The 12,685-nt window shown below is 55.5% G+C and overlaps 1 protein-coding gene and 1 long non-coding RNA gene across 7 annotated transcripts in view; one reads left to right on the top strand and one right to left on the bottom strand.

Moving 5' to 3' along the window:
* Positions 1 to 8,575, top strand: part of MYO15A (myosin XVA) — a 52,455-nt gene extending 43,880 nt beyond the window's left edge. For all 5 annotated transcript variants that reach the window (XM_024980808.2, XM_024980810.2, XM_024980805.2 and 2 more), the window contains 6 exons: positions 1,227 to 1,387; positions 2,363 to 2,496; positions 4,166 to 4,299; positions 4,588 to 4,721; positions 5,862 to 6,002; positions 8,022 to 8,575. In XM_024980808.2, coding sequence (XP_024836576.1) covers positions 1,227 to 1,387; positions 2,363 to 2,496; positions 4,166 to 4,299; positions 4,588 to 4,721; positions 5,862 to 6,002; positions 8,022 to 8,123 — 806 coding nt within the window. In that variant the 3' untranslated portion in view covers positions 8,124 to 8,575. The remainder of the gene's footprint in view (positions 1 to 1,226; positions 1,388 to 2,362; positions 2,497 to 4,165; positions 4,300 to 4,587; positions 4,722 to 5,861; positions 6,003 to 8,021) is intronic.
* LOC132342976 (uncharacterized) lies at positions 4,716 to 7,567 on the bottom strand. 2 transcript variants are annotated; one of them, XR_009491597.1, is made up of 4 exons: positions 6,849 to 7,567; positions 6,142 to 6,188; positions 5,611 to 5,791; positions 4,716 to 5,501 (listed from the first exon to the last, which is right to left on the bottom strand). It is a non-coding gene; the product is annotated as an uncharacterized lncRNA (long non-coding RNA). The 2 variants fall into 2 exon arrangements; XR_009491598.1 differs by having other exon boundaries at positions 4,716 to 5,791.
* Positions 8,576 to 12,685: the final 4,110 nt, after the last annotated feature.

Genomic DNA, 12,685 nt, shown 5'->3' with positions numbered 1-12,685 from the left:
CCTCACCTGGCCCTTCTCCATGAGGCCAAACCCTTTCCCCCTGCAGCCCACCTGCTCTAGGCCATGGCTGAGCTTCTGCCACTGGCCGGTCAGTCCCACCCAACTCCAGCTGGCTCCCGGGCTACTCAGCTCTGAACCACATGTCCTCAGCCCTGCCTGAGTCCAGCACGACCCGGGGGGCGGAGAAGGCAGTAACAAAATAATCTTAGTAAGGGAGTTCACGGAGCAGAGGCGACAGCTGACAGCACTTAATCCTATCAACTATCCCACCAGGACCCCATAAAATGAAATGTGTTGTCCTTCCCATTTACAGATGGGAAAACCAAGGCCCAGGGAGCCTGTGTTAATCTCTTGTTGCTGCCATAACAAATCACTTGGTGACTTTAAACAGCACATGTGTATGACCTTATGGTTCTGAAAGTCAGAACGTCCCCAGGGCCAAGTCCTTCTGAGGCTCTAGGAGTCTGTTTCTCGCCTTTTCCAGCTTCTAGAGGCACCCAAGTCCCTTGGCTCATGGCCCTCCTCTATCTTCAAAGCCCACAGCGTAGCCTCTTCCAGTCTCTTTCTGTGACCCTCCTGCCTCCTTCTCATAGGCCCCTCGAGACTATGCTGGGTCCACTTGGGTCCCTGTGATTATCTTCCCTCTCAAGACCCTTAATCACACTCCACATCTCCTCTCCATGAAGGTGTGTGTTCAAGGCAGGCGGGGATTAGGACGGGAGCATTTTGAGGTCAGGCTCTTTCTCAGCCTGCCACAGAGCCCAAGGGACTTGCCCAAGGTCAGAGCTGGGACTTTATCATCATGCCACATTCCTATTTTCAGTAAAAATTTTTCAAAGGTGTGGGACAGGGAGCAGAAATGTCACTTCGGGAAATAAAAACTTACAGCCGAGACCCACTCAGTGCCAGACCCGCATCCTCCCCTCACCCCCGGGAGCCCAGCAGGGGTCTCCCCATAGGAGTCCTACAGAAAGGTGCCCACAGGACCTGAGGCCTGTTGTGCTTCTCTGGGTGTAGCCTCCTCTTAGAGAGGGGAGAAAGGCTGGGTGTTCTCTGAGCAGCACCTGGGTGGGGCACCTCCCTAGGCCCAGGCGAGCTGAGCTTTGAGCGTTATTCCCACCTAGGGGCACAACTTCCACAAATCAGGGCCCCCTGTCCTGTTCACCAAGGAAGCTGTGCCCCAGAGCGGGGAGGGGGCTCGCCACATCTGCCCCCGCTCCCCACAGGCCAGCACGTGTGTCCACTCAGCCGGCGCACCTACATCCTGGATGTGGCCTCAGAGATGGCGCAGGTGGATGGCGGCTATGCACTGTGGTTCCGGCGTGTGCTCTGGGACCAGCCGCTCAAGTTCGACAACGAGCTCTACGTGACCATGCACTACAACCAGGTCCGTGCGTGTGGCCACTCTGAGGCTCCGGAGTCTCTGGGCTCCCCCAGGCTTGGCATCCGAGGTCTTTGTGATTCCAGCCCCGAGGCCTCTGGTCCCCATGTGGGCATGTCGTCACCCTCACTTCCTAATTCTCAGGCCTCTGTCAGCCGGGCCAGCCTGCTCTTCCTGTATTGCTGCTGGTCTGGGCCCCTCCAGCCAGGCTGCCCAGATGACACATTTTCAGGCCGTTCTGACCTCTTTCCTCCTGCTCTCCTCCAGCGCTGAGCACCTCGCCTGTCCTGTGCTCAGTAGCATTGTTTTTTGTTTTTTAATATTTATTTATTTGACTATGTTGGGTCTTAGTTTCAGCCTGCAGGCTTAGTTCTCACGAGGCATGTGGGATCTTAACTCTCCGATCAGGGATCGAACCCGTGTCCCCTGACTTGGAAGGCAGATTCTTAAACACTAGACCAGCAGGGAAATCCCCCGCTCTGAGGCTTTGCCCGGCCTTTTCACACTGGGGCGCTGTCACTCCCCTCTTGGACTAGGTCATCTCAGTCAGGGCAGTGGTCCTGACAAAGTCGGGGTCTCCCTCGTATGCGGACCCTCACAGACGCGCTGGGTAGAGACAGCGTGCTTCTCAGAAGCTGGGGGCCTGAAGCTGCGGCCATTCTGTGTCCAAGGCCCGTCACTGGGCTCTTGTGCCTGTGGGTCAGCCAGCAGCACCCCTGGGACTTGTGGAAACACGACCCCTGGGTCCTGCACTCTGCAGAGCAGGGGCCAGTGCTTCCCCAGTTCCTCTGGCTTCCAAGCCACAGCCCTCCCTGCTCACCGTCCAGGTGCTTCTGTCACTGCTCCCTGAAGCCCAGGAAAGTGACCGCCCCCCTCTCCAGAAGCATGACCCTGGCATGGCTCAGCATCTGTGTCTGGACCTCCCCGGTTGCGTGCCTGGCCTCCTGCAGCCCCTCGCCTACATTCTTCCTGCCCCTGTAGGTGCTGCCTGACTACCTGAAGGGCCTTTTCAGCAGCATGCCGGCTGGCCGGCCCAGCGAGCAGCAGCTGCAGCAGGTGTCCAAGCTGGCCGCACTGCAGCACCGGGCCAAGGACCACTTCTACCTGCCCAGCGCGTGAGTGCCCTCCTGCCCCTGCCCCAACCCTGAGCTGCCCACCCCACCTCAGCCCAGCCCGTCCAGCTAGGACCCTGCCTCCCAGCAGGACAGGTCGCTTCCAACTGGTATTAATAGCTCAGAGCAAACAAGTGATAAAATGCGTTCAGGACACATACACTGTGGCCAGGGAGTACACACAGCCCTGCAGAGAGCGTTGGCCACAGGAATGTCCACTGTGATGGCGTTGACAATCTCCAACAGCAGAGGATTCCTTAAACTGTGGGGTGTCAGGTGGCCTTTAAACTGATGTTCTGGAAGCGATGGGACCTCGGTCGTCCTCACACTCTCCATCTTCTTCCTCTTGAAACTTGGGCCCCAAAGAGCTGCTGTGTCTGTGGGTCATATCTATTGATATATTTACACTATTCAAAATGAAAACAGAAACAATTTAAAATACTGATTTATTAATGAAAAACAAGGACACTACATATTAATGTTAAGATAAATGTTGACGTATAAATAAGTCACAAAAACACAAGTGTATTTTCCCAAGAGTTCCAGTGAGAGGAGCTGCACTGGTTTACCCTTTGCAAATCTGTACCATCTGGCTTAATAGCGGACAGCTGGAAACCCGTCCCTGCTTCTCGGTCAGTCTGTTGTGACCGCACAGGTCATGTGGCCTCTGCACCTGCACTTGTGAGAGAACGAGGGGGAGGCAGATGACCGCTCAGATTGTTACGGAAGCGACTTTGCCCTCCCAGCCCCTCAACCACACTTTGAGAGCCCCTGCTGTGAATAACTGTAAGAAAGGCAGTGTGTGGACAGGGTATGTCCTGCTGTAAGGGTGCGACACTTACACCCTTCTGATGCTATGATGGGAGGGAAAGTGGAGGAGGCACATACAGGTGTCACCAGGCCCGGATGGAGACAGTTGTGGCGCCCTTACTCTCTGCGTGGCATCTGCACGTATCGCCCTGGCAGATACCCTAAACTGCACTCTAATGTCCCCTCTTGCAGATGAGGAAACTCAGCCCCAGAGAGGGGATATGGCTTCCCCAGAGTGGGGCGACCAGGATTCAGACCTGGGACGGGTCCGGAGGCCAGGCTCTTACCCAGCAGTGCAGAGAAGGAAAGATGTAGCCTGAAGAGTCTTTTAGGGGTTCCCCTGACATCCCTCCCTTCCCCAGTGTGCAGCCCAGACTGGTACTTGTTGGCATTTTTCAGATGTCCTGAGGCCAGGGCTGCCTTAGGGCTGCCAGCATATGGTCTGGAGAGGCCTAGACAGGTGGGAGTTGAGGGTCCTGTGATCATCTGGAGCCCACTGCTCTGCTCTGCTGACCACTGCTGGGGGTTGCTTGCTGCTCTGATGTTTCCCCCACCCTGTGCTTCCTTCTTACCCCTCTGGCCTCGGCTACTCCCCAGGGGGCGGGGACTACAAAGGACGAACCTATGTGGGGTCACTGTATGACCCTGGATGAGCTGGTGAACTCCTCAGAGCCTGTGTTCCCTTGTCAGCAAGCAAGGAGCCCAGTGGTATTGGCCAGCGGTTATTGAGGGCATGCTGTGTGCCCAGCCCCACTTGTACCACTGCCCGTCCCCACCCTGTCGTCCGCGTTCCCCCAACGTTCAGCCGTCAGGAGGTTTGGTGGAACCCCTAATGGTCAGCCGGCTTTTGCCTGCCCGCCAGGCGGGAGGCCCAGGGGTACATCCCAGCCCAGCTGTACCGCACCGAGGCCAGCTCGACGTGGCTCCGCCTGCTTGGCCAGCACCGGCAGCAGATGCAGGCGCTCAGCCCCCACCAGGCCCGCGCCCAGTTTCTGGGTGAGAAGGAGCTGGGCTGGGGAGGGAGTCGTGGGGGCCTGGCTGAGGAGGGTAGGGTGCTGAGGAGGCCTTTTCCTTTGTACAGAAGCATCTTTGGTGTCAGGTTTCTAAAGGCCTTCCAAGGCCCCACCTAGGCTGGGGGCCCAGCGGGGATGGAGGAAGGTCCGGGGTGGGCGGCAGCACTGGCAGGAGGAGCACCGGGCTGGGGGCTCCTGTGCCGGATGGGCTGTGGGGGGAGGGGTGGGCTTATGCACTGATGAGCCCTTGTCGCCTGACCACCACCCCCAGGCCTCCTCAGCGCCTTGCCCATGTTCGGCTCCTCCTTCTTCCTGGTCCAGAGCTGCAGCACCACGGCTGTGCCAGCCCCCTGCATCCTCGCTGTCAACCAGAACGGCCTCAACTTCCTCAGCACTGAGACCCACGTGAGTGGCTCAGCCTGGCCCCACCCACCCCTCCCCACAGGGACGTCCAGCTCCACTGCTCACACCTGTGTGACCTTGGGCGAGGCTCTGCCCCCTTCTTCGTCACCTGGGACGATGACTCAGGCTGTTGTCCAGGAGAAACAGGTGAAGCACGCCGGCCTGCAGAACCTGTGTGGCTCTGCCAGAGCCTCAGCCAAGAAACTGTTTCTGTGGGTCTGGAGGCTGGATGACCAAGATCAAGGTGCCACCAGGGTCGGCTTCCTCTGAGGCCTCCCTCCTTTCTTGTAGATGGCCATCCTGGCTGAGCCCTCATATGGCCCTTTCTCTGGGGTCCATGAATCCCAAGGTCCTCTTCTCATAAGGACTCATGGGATGGGAGCCCACCCTAGCCTGACTCCCCTCTTCAAAGACCTGTCTCCAGGTTCTGAGGCGGTGGGTCAGGATTTGGGGACACAATGTAGTCCAGAACAAAAGGGACCTGCTGCCCCCATTCTTAGTTCTTCCTCGGGAAGTGAACCTTGACATGAGGGATCCAGGGCAAGTGGCTTGTGTGGAAACAATGGAGCGAGGAAGAGAGACCAGGAGGAGGTCACAGCCAGGGGGACACAGCCGGGGCGGGCCTGTGAGCATCCAGGTTCCCACTGTGGGCACTGGGACTCAGTCCAGCAGGGAGCACCAGCCTCAGAGGACGCCCCGTTCTGTGGGCCGGAAAGCTGGGGTGTCTGTCTGCTGTGTCCATCTGTCACAAGGGGCCGCTGGCTCTCATCGCTCTGGCTTCTCCTGGGGAGAGCCGTGGAAGCTCTGCGTTAGCTCCTGGGGCCGGAAAGAATGCTCCCAGCCAGAGGGGTGGGTGTGAAGAGGCAGGAAGGTCAGGGCTCACCGGCATTACCTGGAGCTCTAGCATTTAGAGTGGGGCCTGGCACGTTGCACACATGTGCATCATTGTTGAAGTAATGTCACAGGTGAGAAGTTGAGGTCCAGAGAGGTAAAGCTGCTTGCTCCAGGTTACACAGCCGGTTACTGGGGGATGAGTGCTCGAACTGGGATGTCTTGCCCCCTGCGTATCTATCCTTTAGGGCAGGGGTACCGGTAGGTGAGACTGTCCCACCCCCAAGCCTGTCTGCTCCCCATCCCCCCCAGGAGCTGATGGTGAAGTTCCCCCTGAAGGAGATCCAGTCGACGCGGACCCAGCGGCCCACAGCTGACTCTAGCTGCCCCTATGTGGAGGTTGCACTTGGGGATGTCACTGCCCAGCACACCGTGCAGCTGCAGCTGGAGCAGGTGGGCCCCCTGGGGAGTTGCCCAGCTCCCTCCCTCCCCACTCCCGAATTCTGCACACTATGCTCTCCTCGGCCTGACAAAGTTCTGGGGAGTGTCCAGCCCAGCATAGGGGACAGAGCTAAGCCCACACTACACAGACCTGCGGGTCTCAAGATGATCTTGGAGACGTATCTTGATGGTGGGATCCTAGAAACGAGGGCCCAGGTTGTTTGCAGAAGAATGAGGTATTCGATGGGAAACTGGGGATGTCCTAAGGGTCCTTGAATATAAAGCTAAGAACCTGGGGCCTCCTCCCGAGGGCACTTGGGAGCCATAGAAGGTTGCTAGGAGGGCAGGGACATGGGCAGTTTCCCTGGGCTAAAGCTTGGAGGCTGGACTGTGGGGCCGGGGCTTGACAGATGGAGATGGGGGTTTCCCTGTCCTGAGCTTTCTCTATTTGCAGCACCCATGGGTGTTCCTCAAAAGCCAAGTCCTCTAGGTCAGCCAGGTCCACGTCTTACAGCCCCCGGGGCAGGGCCAGACCAGAGTTCTCACCTACTGGAGAGGGGGCTGAGGTCCGGAGAAGAGGCTGAATGGGGCTAGGCCCACCTGTCTGTCCTTGCCAGCCCACTGCACCCCTCAAGATGTGGGCCCAGAACTCCCCCACCCCAAGGCAGGGCCTACATTAGTTGGGCTGCTTTCCAGGGCACGAGACAGGGGCTCCCACTACCCTAGCCCTGCCCTTGAGGGTCAAGGTCAGAGCACGGCCCCTCACCATGCTCCTTGGGGAGCCTGTGACGAGATCAGTCTGCTTCCCACCACCCCCCAGTCCTGTTCCCGCTGAGGTCACACTGATCCTGGCCTCACCTGGATTCAGCCTGTTTCCTGGACTCCCCCAGAGACCCCACCTCTTCGGACCTGCCTGTCTGTTGCTTCCTGGGCCCCTTCTGGAGCCCCCTCCCCTGGACGAGCTCTAACTGGTGCAAGACCGGGCCCTCCCCCCAGGGAGGCTTCCACAGCTGCTCTGCGAGACAGCCTCCTATTTCTCTCCTTCAGTGTCACCCTTGGAGGCCAGTAGGCCTCTGCCCTCACCTCCAACCCTCGCAGGCCCTTGGGCCCCAACCCAGCAGTCCTTCTTGTCCCTGCCCCCTCCTCTTTTTACCTCTGTGACCTCAGCTCCCCCGCCACCCCCCCCTTGTCCCCTCCCTGCCCCAGAACACTCTCCTGTTGCACTCGCTGTCCCCTCTGCCTGGGACACACTCCCCACTGCATCACAGGGCTTCTTCCCTCCCTTTATTCCAGTTTCAGCACAAACATCACCTCCTTCTAGAAGCCTCCCCTGATCCTCCTGATAATTCACTCTCTGCCTCAGTAGGTCTTATATGGCTTGGAAGTCACTATTGGTTCTCAGGTTGTCCATCTCCCCATTAGAACGTGAGCCCCAAGAGGGCAGGGCTGTGTCCTCATGATGTCCATAGCACAGTGCCCAGTGTGTAGTGGATGCTTAGGAAGTAGCTGGATGGAGGAGGAGGAGGAAGAGGCAGCCTTTCTGGCTTCTCCACTTGGTTGCAGCACCCCTTTCCCCCAACCCATGGGATCCCTGAGGCTGGGGCCCAGTTCGTTCTAGGCCGTAGGTACCAGGTGGTAACTGTGGCAGCTCATTTATTGACAGGGCTAATAGTTTTTAAATGTGAAGGATTTACATGTCTTGAAGTCTCATGTCATCCTCGCCACGGCCCTGTGAGGCAGGCCCTGGGCAACCGAGACCTCAGGGACAAGGCCGCTGAGGGTGACAGAGGTGTGGTAACTGGCCCAGGTTACATGCAGCAGAGCTGGTGAATGTGTGGGTCTCCACCTGGCTCACCCCTTCCCGCCTGCAGTGCAGGATTCCTTTCCAGCTGCCAGAGCTTCTCCTAGGGCCCTGCGGAGGGGGGGACAAGGGTGGGGCCCCAGTCGTGGGAGAGTCTGGCCTCCACCTCTCTCCCAGCCATGTCTCTCCCCAGGAGAGCTGGACAGTGCAGACTCATGTCTCTCCTGCAGGGCCTGGAGCTGTGTCGGGTGGTGGCTGTGCATGTGGAGAACCTGCTCAGTGCCCGCGAGAAGAGGCTCACGCTGCCCCCCAGCGAGATCACACTACTCTGACCCAGCCCCCAGGCCCCTGCTGGCAGGAGGCTGGCTGTATGGTGCCAGGGGAACTACTGGGCCAGAACCTTCGGAGAGACCAAGAGGCAGTAGGGGGAGAAGTCCAAGTCCCCGGGAACCTGAGAAGACCAACAGAGTTGGGATGGAGTTACAGCATGCAAACCTGGGGTCAGATAGCAGGAGGAACTTCCAGGGACTGACCAGTGGGCCCTCCTGCCACCTACCACTGTGGCCTTGCCCTGACCCCCGCTGTGGCATGGTAGCCCCACACCAGAAGCCTAGGCAAACTGAACCTGCTTTCACTTCTCCTGGGGTCTGATGTTCAAATCTGTTCCATCTCCCTGTCCTAGCCCCTCATTTGTCCCCCCCATCCCAGGTGCCCTCTGTACTGTTGCTGAACTTGGATTCATGGCTCTTGGTCATTTCAGTGCAAATAAAAGGTTTGTCTGGCAGCCTTTTCTCCATATAGTTGTTGTTCAGTCACTCAGCCCATGGACTGCAGCATGCCAGGCTTCCTTGTCCATCACCAACTCCCGGAGCTTGCTCAAACTCATGTCCATCGAGTCAGTGATACCATCCAGCCATCTCATCCTCTGTCATCCCCTTCACCTCCCGCCTTCAGTCTTTCCCAGCATCAAGGTCTTTTCCAGTGAGTCAGTTTTTCGCATCTGGTAGCCAAAAGATTAGAGTTTCAGCTTCAGCATCAGTCCTTCCAATGAATATTCAGGACTGCTTTCCTTTATGATTGGTTGGATATCCTTGCAGTCCAAGAGACTCTGAAGAGTCTTCTCCAGCACCATAGTTCAAAAGCATCAATTCTTCAGTGCTCAGCTTTCTTCCTAGTCCAACTCTAACATCTATACGTGACTACTGGAAAAACCATACCTTTGACTAGACAGACCTTTGTTGGCAAAGTAATGTCTTTGCTTTTTAATATGCTGTCTAGATAGGGCTTCCCTTGTGGCTCAGCTGGTAAAGAATCTGCCTGCAATGCAGGAGACCTGGGTTCGATTCCTGGGTTGGGAAGATCCCCTGGAGAAGGGAAAGGTTACCTACTCCAGTATTCTGGCCTGGAGAATTCCATGGACTATACAGTTCATGTGGTCACAAAGAGTTGGACACGACTGAGCGACTTTCACTTCACTTCACTTTCTAGGTTGGTCATAGCTTTTCTTCCAAGGAGCAAGCATCTTTTAATTTCATGGCTGCAGTCACCATCTGCAGTGATGTTGGAGCCCCCAAAAATAAAGTCTGTCACTGTTTCCATTGTTTCCTCATCTGTTTGCCATGAAGTAATGGGACTGGATACCAAGATCTTAGTTTTCTGAATGTTGAGTTTAAGCCAACTTTTTCATTCTCCTCCTTCACTTTTATCAAGAGGCTTTTTAGTTCTTCACTTTCTGCCATAAGGTTGGTGTCATCTGCGTATCTGATGTTATTGATATTTCACCTGGCAATCTTGATTCCAGCTTGTGCTTCATCCAGCCTGGCATTTCACATGATGTACTCTGCATATAAGTTAAATAAGCAGAGTGACAATATACAGACTTGACCTACTCCCTTCCCAATTTGGAACCAGTCTATTTTTCCATGTCTGGTTCTAACTGTTGCTTCTTGACCTGCATACAGATTTCTCATGGGGGAAGGTGGTCTGGTATTCCCATCTCTTGAAGAATTTTCCAGTTTGTTGTGATCCACACAGTCAGAGTCTTTGGGGTAGTCAATAAAGCAGAAGTAGATGTTTTTCTGGAACTCTCTTGCTTTTTCGATGATCCAACAGATGTTGGCAATTTGATCTCTGGTTCCTCTGCCTTTTCTAAATCCAGCTTGAACGTCTGGAAGTTCTCTGTTCAAGTACTGTTGAAGCGTAGCTTGGAGACTTTTGACATTACTTTGCTAGCGTGTGAGATGAGTGTTTCCCCATCTATTGGCCATGAAGTGATGGGACTGATGCCATGATCTTAGTTTTCTGAATGTTGAGTTTTAAGCTAGCTTTTTTACTCTCCTCTTTCACTTTCATCAAGACACTCTTTGGTTCTTCTTTGCTTTCTGCCATAACGGTGGTGTCATCTGCATATCTGAGGTTATTGATATTTCTCTTGGCAATCTTAATTCCAGCTTGTGCTTCATCCAGCCCAGCATTTTGCATGATGTACTCTGCACGTAAGTTAAATAAACAGGGTGACAATATACAGCCTTGACATACTCCTTTCCCAATGTGGAACCAGTTCATTGTTCCATGTCCAGTTCTAACTGTTGCTTCTTGACCTACATATAGATTTCTCAGGAGGCAGGTAAGGTGTTCTGGTATTGCCATCTCTTGAAGAATTTTCTACAGTTTGTTGTGATCCACACAGTCAAAGGTTTTAGCGTAGTCAATGAAGCAAATATTTTTCTGGAGTTCTCTGTATTCTTTTCTGGAATACAGTTGTTGAGTGACTGGAAGATGAGCCTGAGGGAGGCGGCAGGAGTTGGAAGCCCAGTTATGCTCCTGAACACAGCTGTCAGCAAAGATATCCATCCTTAACTCTCCCTGCAGGCCCCTGTCTCCCAACCTTCCCCCACTTTGGGTAGTCCCAACCCCAGGTCCTTGTCATGGGAAGGGCCACAAAAGACTTGAGAGTGGTAGAGAGAGAGGGATGTCCCACATGTCAGTGGCCGAGGAGGCAGAAGTCTGGGAAAAGGTTTCCCAGAGAATGGGATGTTGGGGTTGGGTTTTGAAGGATAAGTAGGAGTCTGCTAGGAATAGATGGAGGAGAGGAAAATGAACATTCTAAACAGAGAAAACAGTGTTTATTCCTTACTGTATCCTTCAAAGCCTAAGACAATGCCTAACACAGAGTAGGTGCTTACAAAACATTTGTCACGTGAATGAAAGAGTAACTGAATGAATGTTGATGGAGAGTGCTAGTGCTTTGAGGAACTTGTTGGGGAGTGGAGCACTAGGCTTGGGAGAGGAAGACTGGAGGGGTGTGTGGGGTCATAATCGGCTGGCGCCATAGTGTCAGAGGAAGGATTTATTTATTCATTCAGTACCTATTAAGCACCCACTGCATACCAGGCAAATGCCAGGCACTGGGAGTTGCTCACAGTCACTCATAGTTAGTGGCTCTGCCCAGGTGAGAGGCCTCTTGGGATGTGAGTGAGGCCCCAGCTGAAGTGCATGGGACAGGGAGGAGCCTCCGGGCCCAACCCTGGGCACACTGCAGATTTATGTGGTAGGTGGTGACAGGTCTGAGTTTTGAAAGGTTTGTCGCACAGAATCAGATAACCAGAACACCAGAACTTTGGAATTTCAGGATCTGGGTCTTAAGGGTGAGGCTCCTGTTTTTACAGCTCTTCTGGTGCTTCTGTGGCGGCAGCAGCAGGTCGACTCTTCGTCAGAGCTAACGACCCCAAGAGGTAGAGTGGGAAAACTCAGGGGTGGCAGGAGAGTCAGATCACTCTGTATCCCCCAGTCCCAGGAAGACAGGAATTCCAGGTGGTCGTGGGGAGAGCGAGAACCGAAGAAACCCAGCCCCTGGTGCCCGGCCTGGTGTGGGGTGAGAACAGGAGACATGTCTGGGAGGCGTGGAAGCCTGACACACTCGCATCCTGTCTTCCTGGGGTAACTGAGACCCCACAGGTGAAAGGGGCCACTAATTGGCCTGGCCTAGAGGCAAACACAGGCAGTCTTGTTCCAGAGCTTCTCCGTTTCCACTGAGGCTTAGATGGGAGAGAGAAGGGCCCTGACTGCAGAGCATGGGAAAGCCACCCAGAGGGGGTGTCTGGGAGCCCTGAAAGAGGAGGTGACTCCCACATTTGTCCAGTGAGTGAAGCACTGGGGGGCTCTGGCAGGACTTTCTGACGACTGAGGTAGTGAACTCCCTGCCACCAGGTGTGTGAGCAGAGTCCAATGCCCCCTCTTGGAGGGTGGTTGAGAGGTGGGTGCTGGGCTTCTGAAGGGCCTGAGCCCTTGCAGCCACACTGCCAGTATGTAGGTAAAGGGGCCCTACCCAAGCCTTCACCTAGAATGGCCCAGACACGACTAGAACCCGAGCCTAGCTCCCTGGCTCTGGCCTTGCCCACTGGCCACCTTCTCACCACGTGCATCTGCCTTCCTGCCACTACTACAAGTGATGCCCACCAGCTTGAGTCAGAAAAGGCCAGGAGCCATTCTCTACAGGCTCGGTGCCTGTCCCGTCTCCCTTACACCTGCTGCTGCTCTCAAGGGGGTTAGGGCCAGAGTCCCAGGTGTCCAGGCCTTCCCATCCCACTGGCCCTGCTGGCCTGGCCTTGCCAAGTTACCCCACGACAGGCCCCACTTCACAGCAGAGACCGTTAGGCCCTCAGTTTAGGACGTGGAAACAGGCCCCCAATGGAGGCCAGTGGTCCTCTCTGCTTAATGGACAGGATATGGGACTGCATCTCAGCCGCGCACCCACCGCACGTGTGGGCACTGATGTCATTCCCGCCTCCAGAGCTTGTCGGGGTCCTAAGCCGGAGGTAAAGGTCCAAAAACACGCCTGCCGGGTCGCAGGGTCCGGAGCTCAGGCCCTGACCAGAGGGGACGGTGGGTGGAG

Source organism: Bos taurus, chromosome 19 (genome assembly GCF_002263795.3).
Source record: "Bos taurus isolate L1 Dominette 01449 registration number 42190680 breed Hereford chromosome 19, ARS-UCD2.0, whole genome shotgun sequence".
NCBI classification, from domain to species: Eukaryota; Metazoa; Chordata; class Mammalia; order Artiodactyla; family Bovidae; genus Bos; species Bos taurus.
The sequence above is the reverse complement of the archived record's forward strand: the minus strand, read 5'-3'. Positions and strand labels throughout refer to the sequence as shown.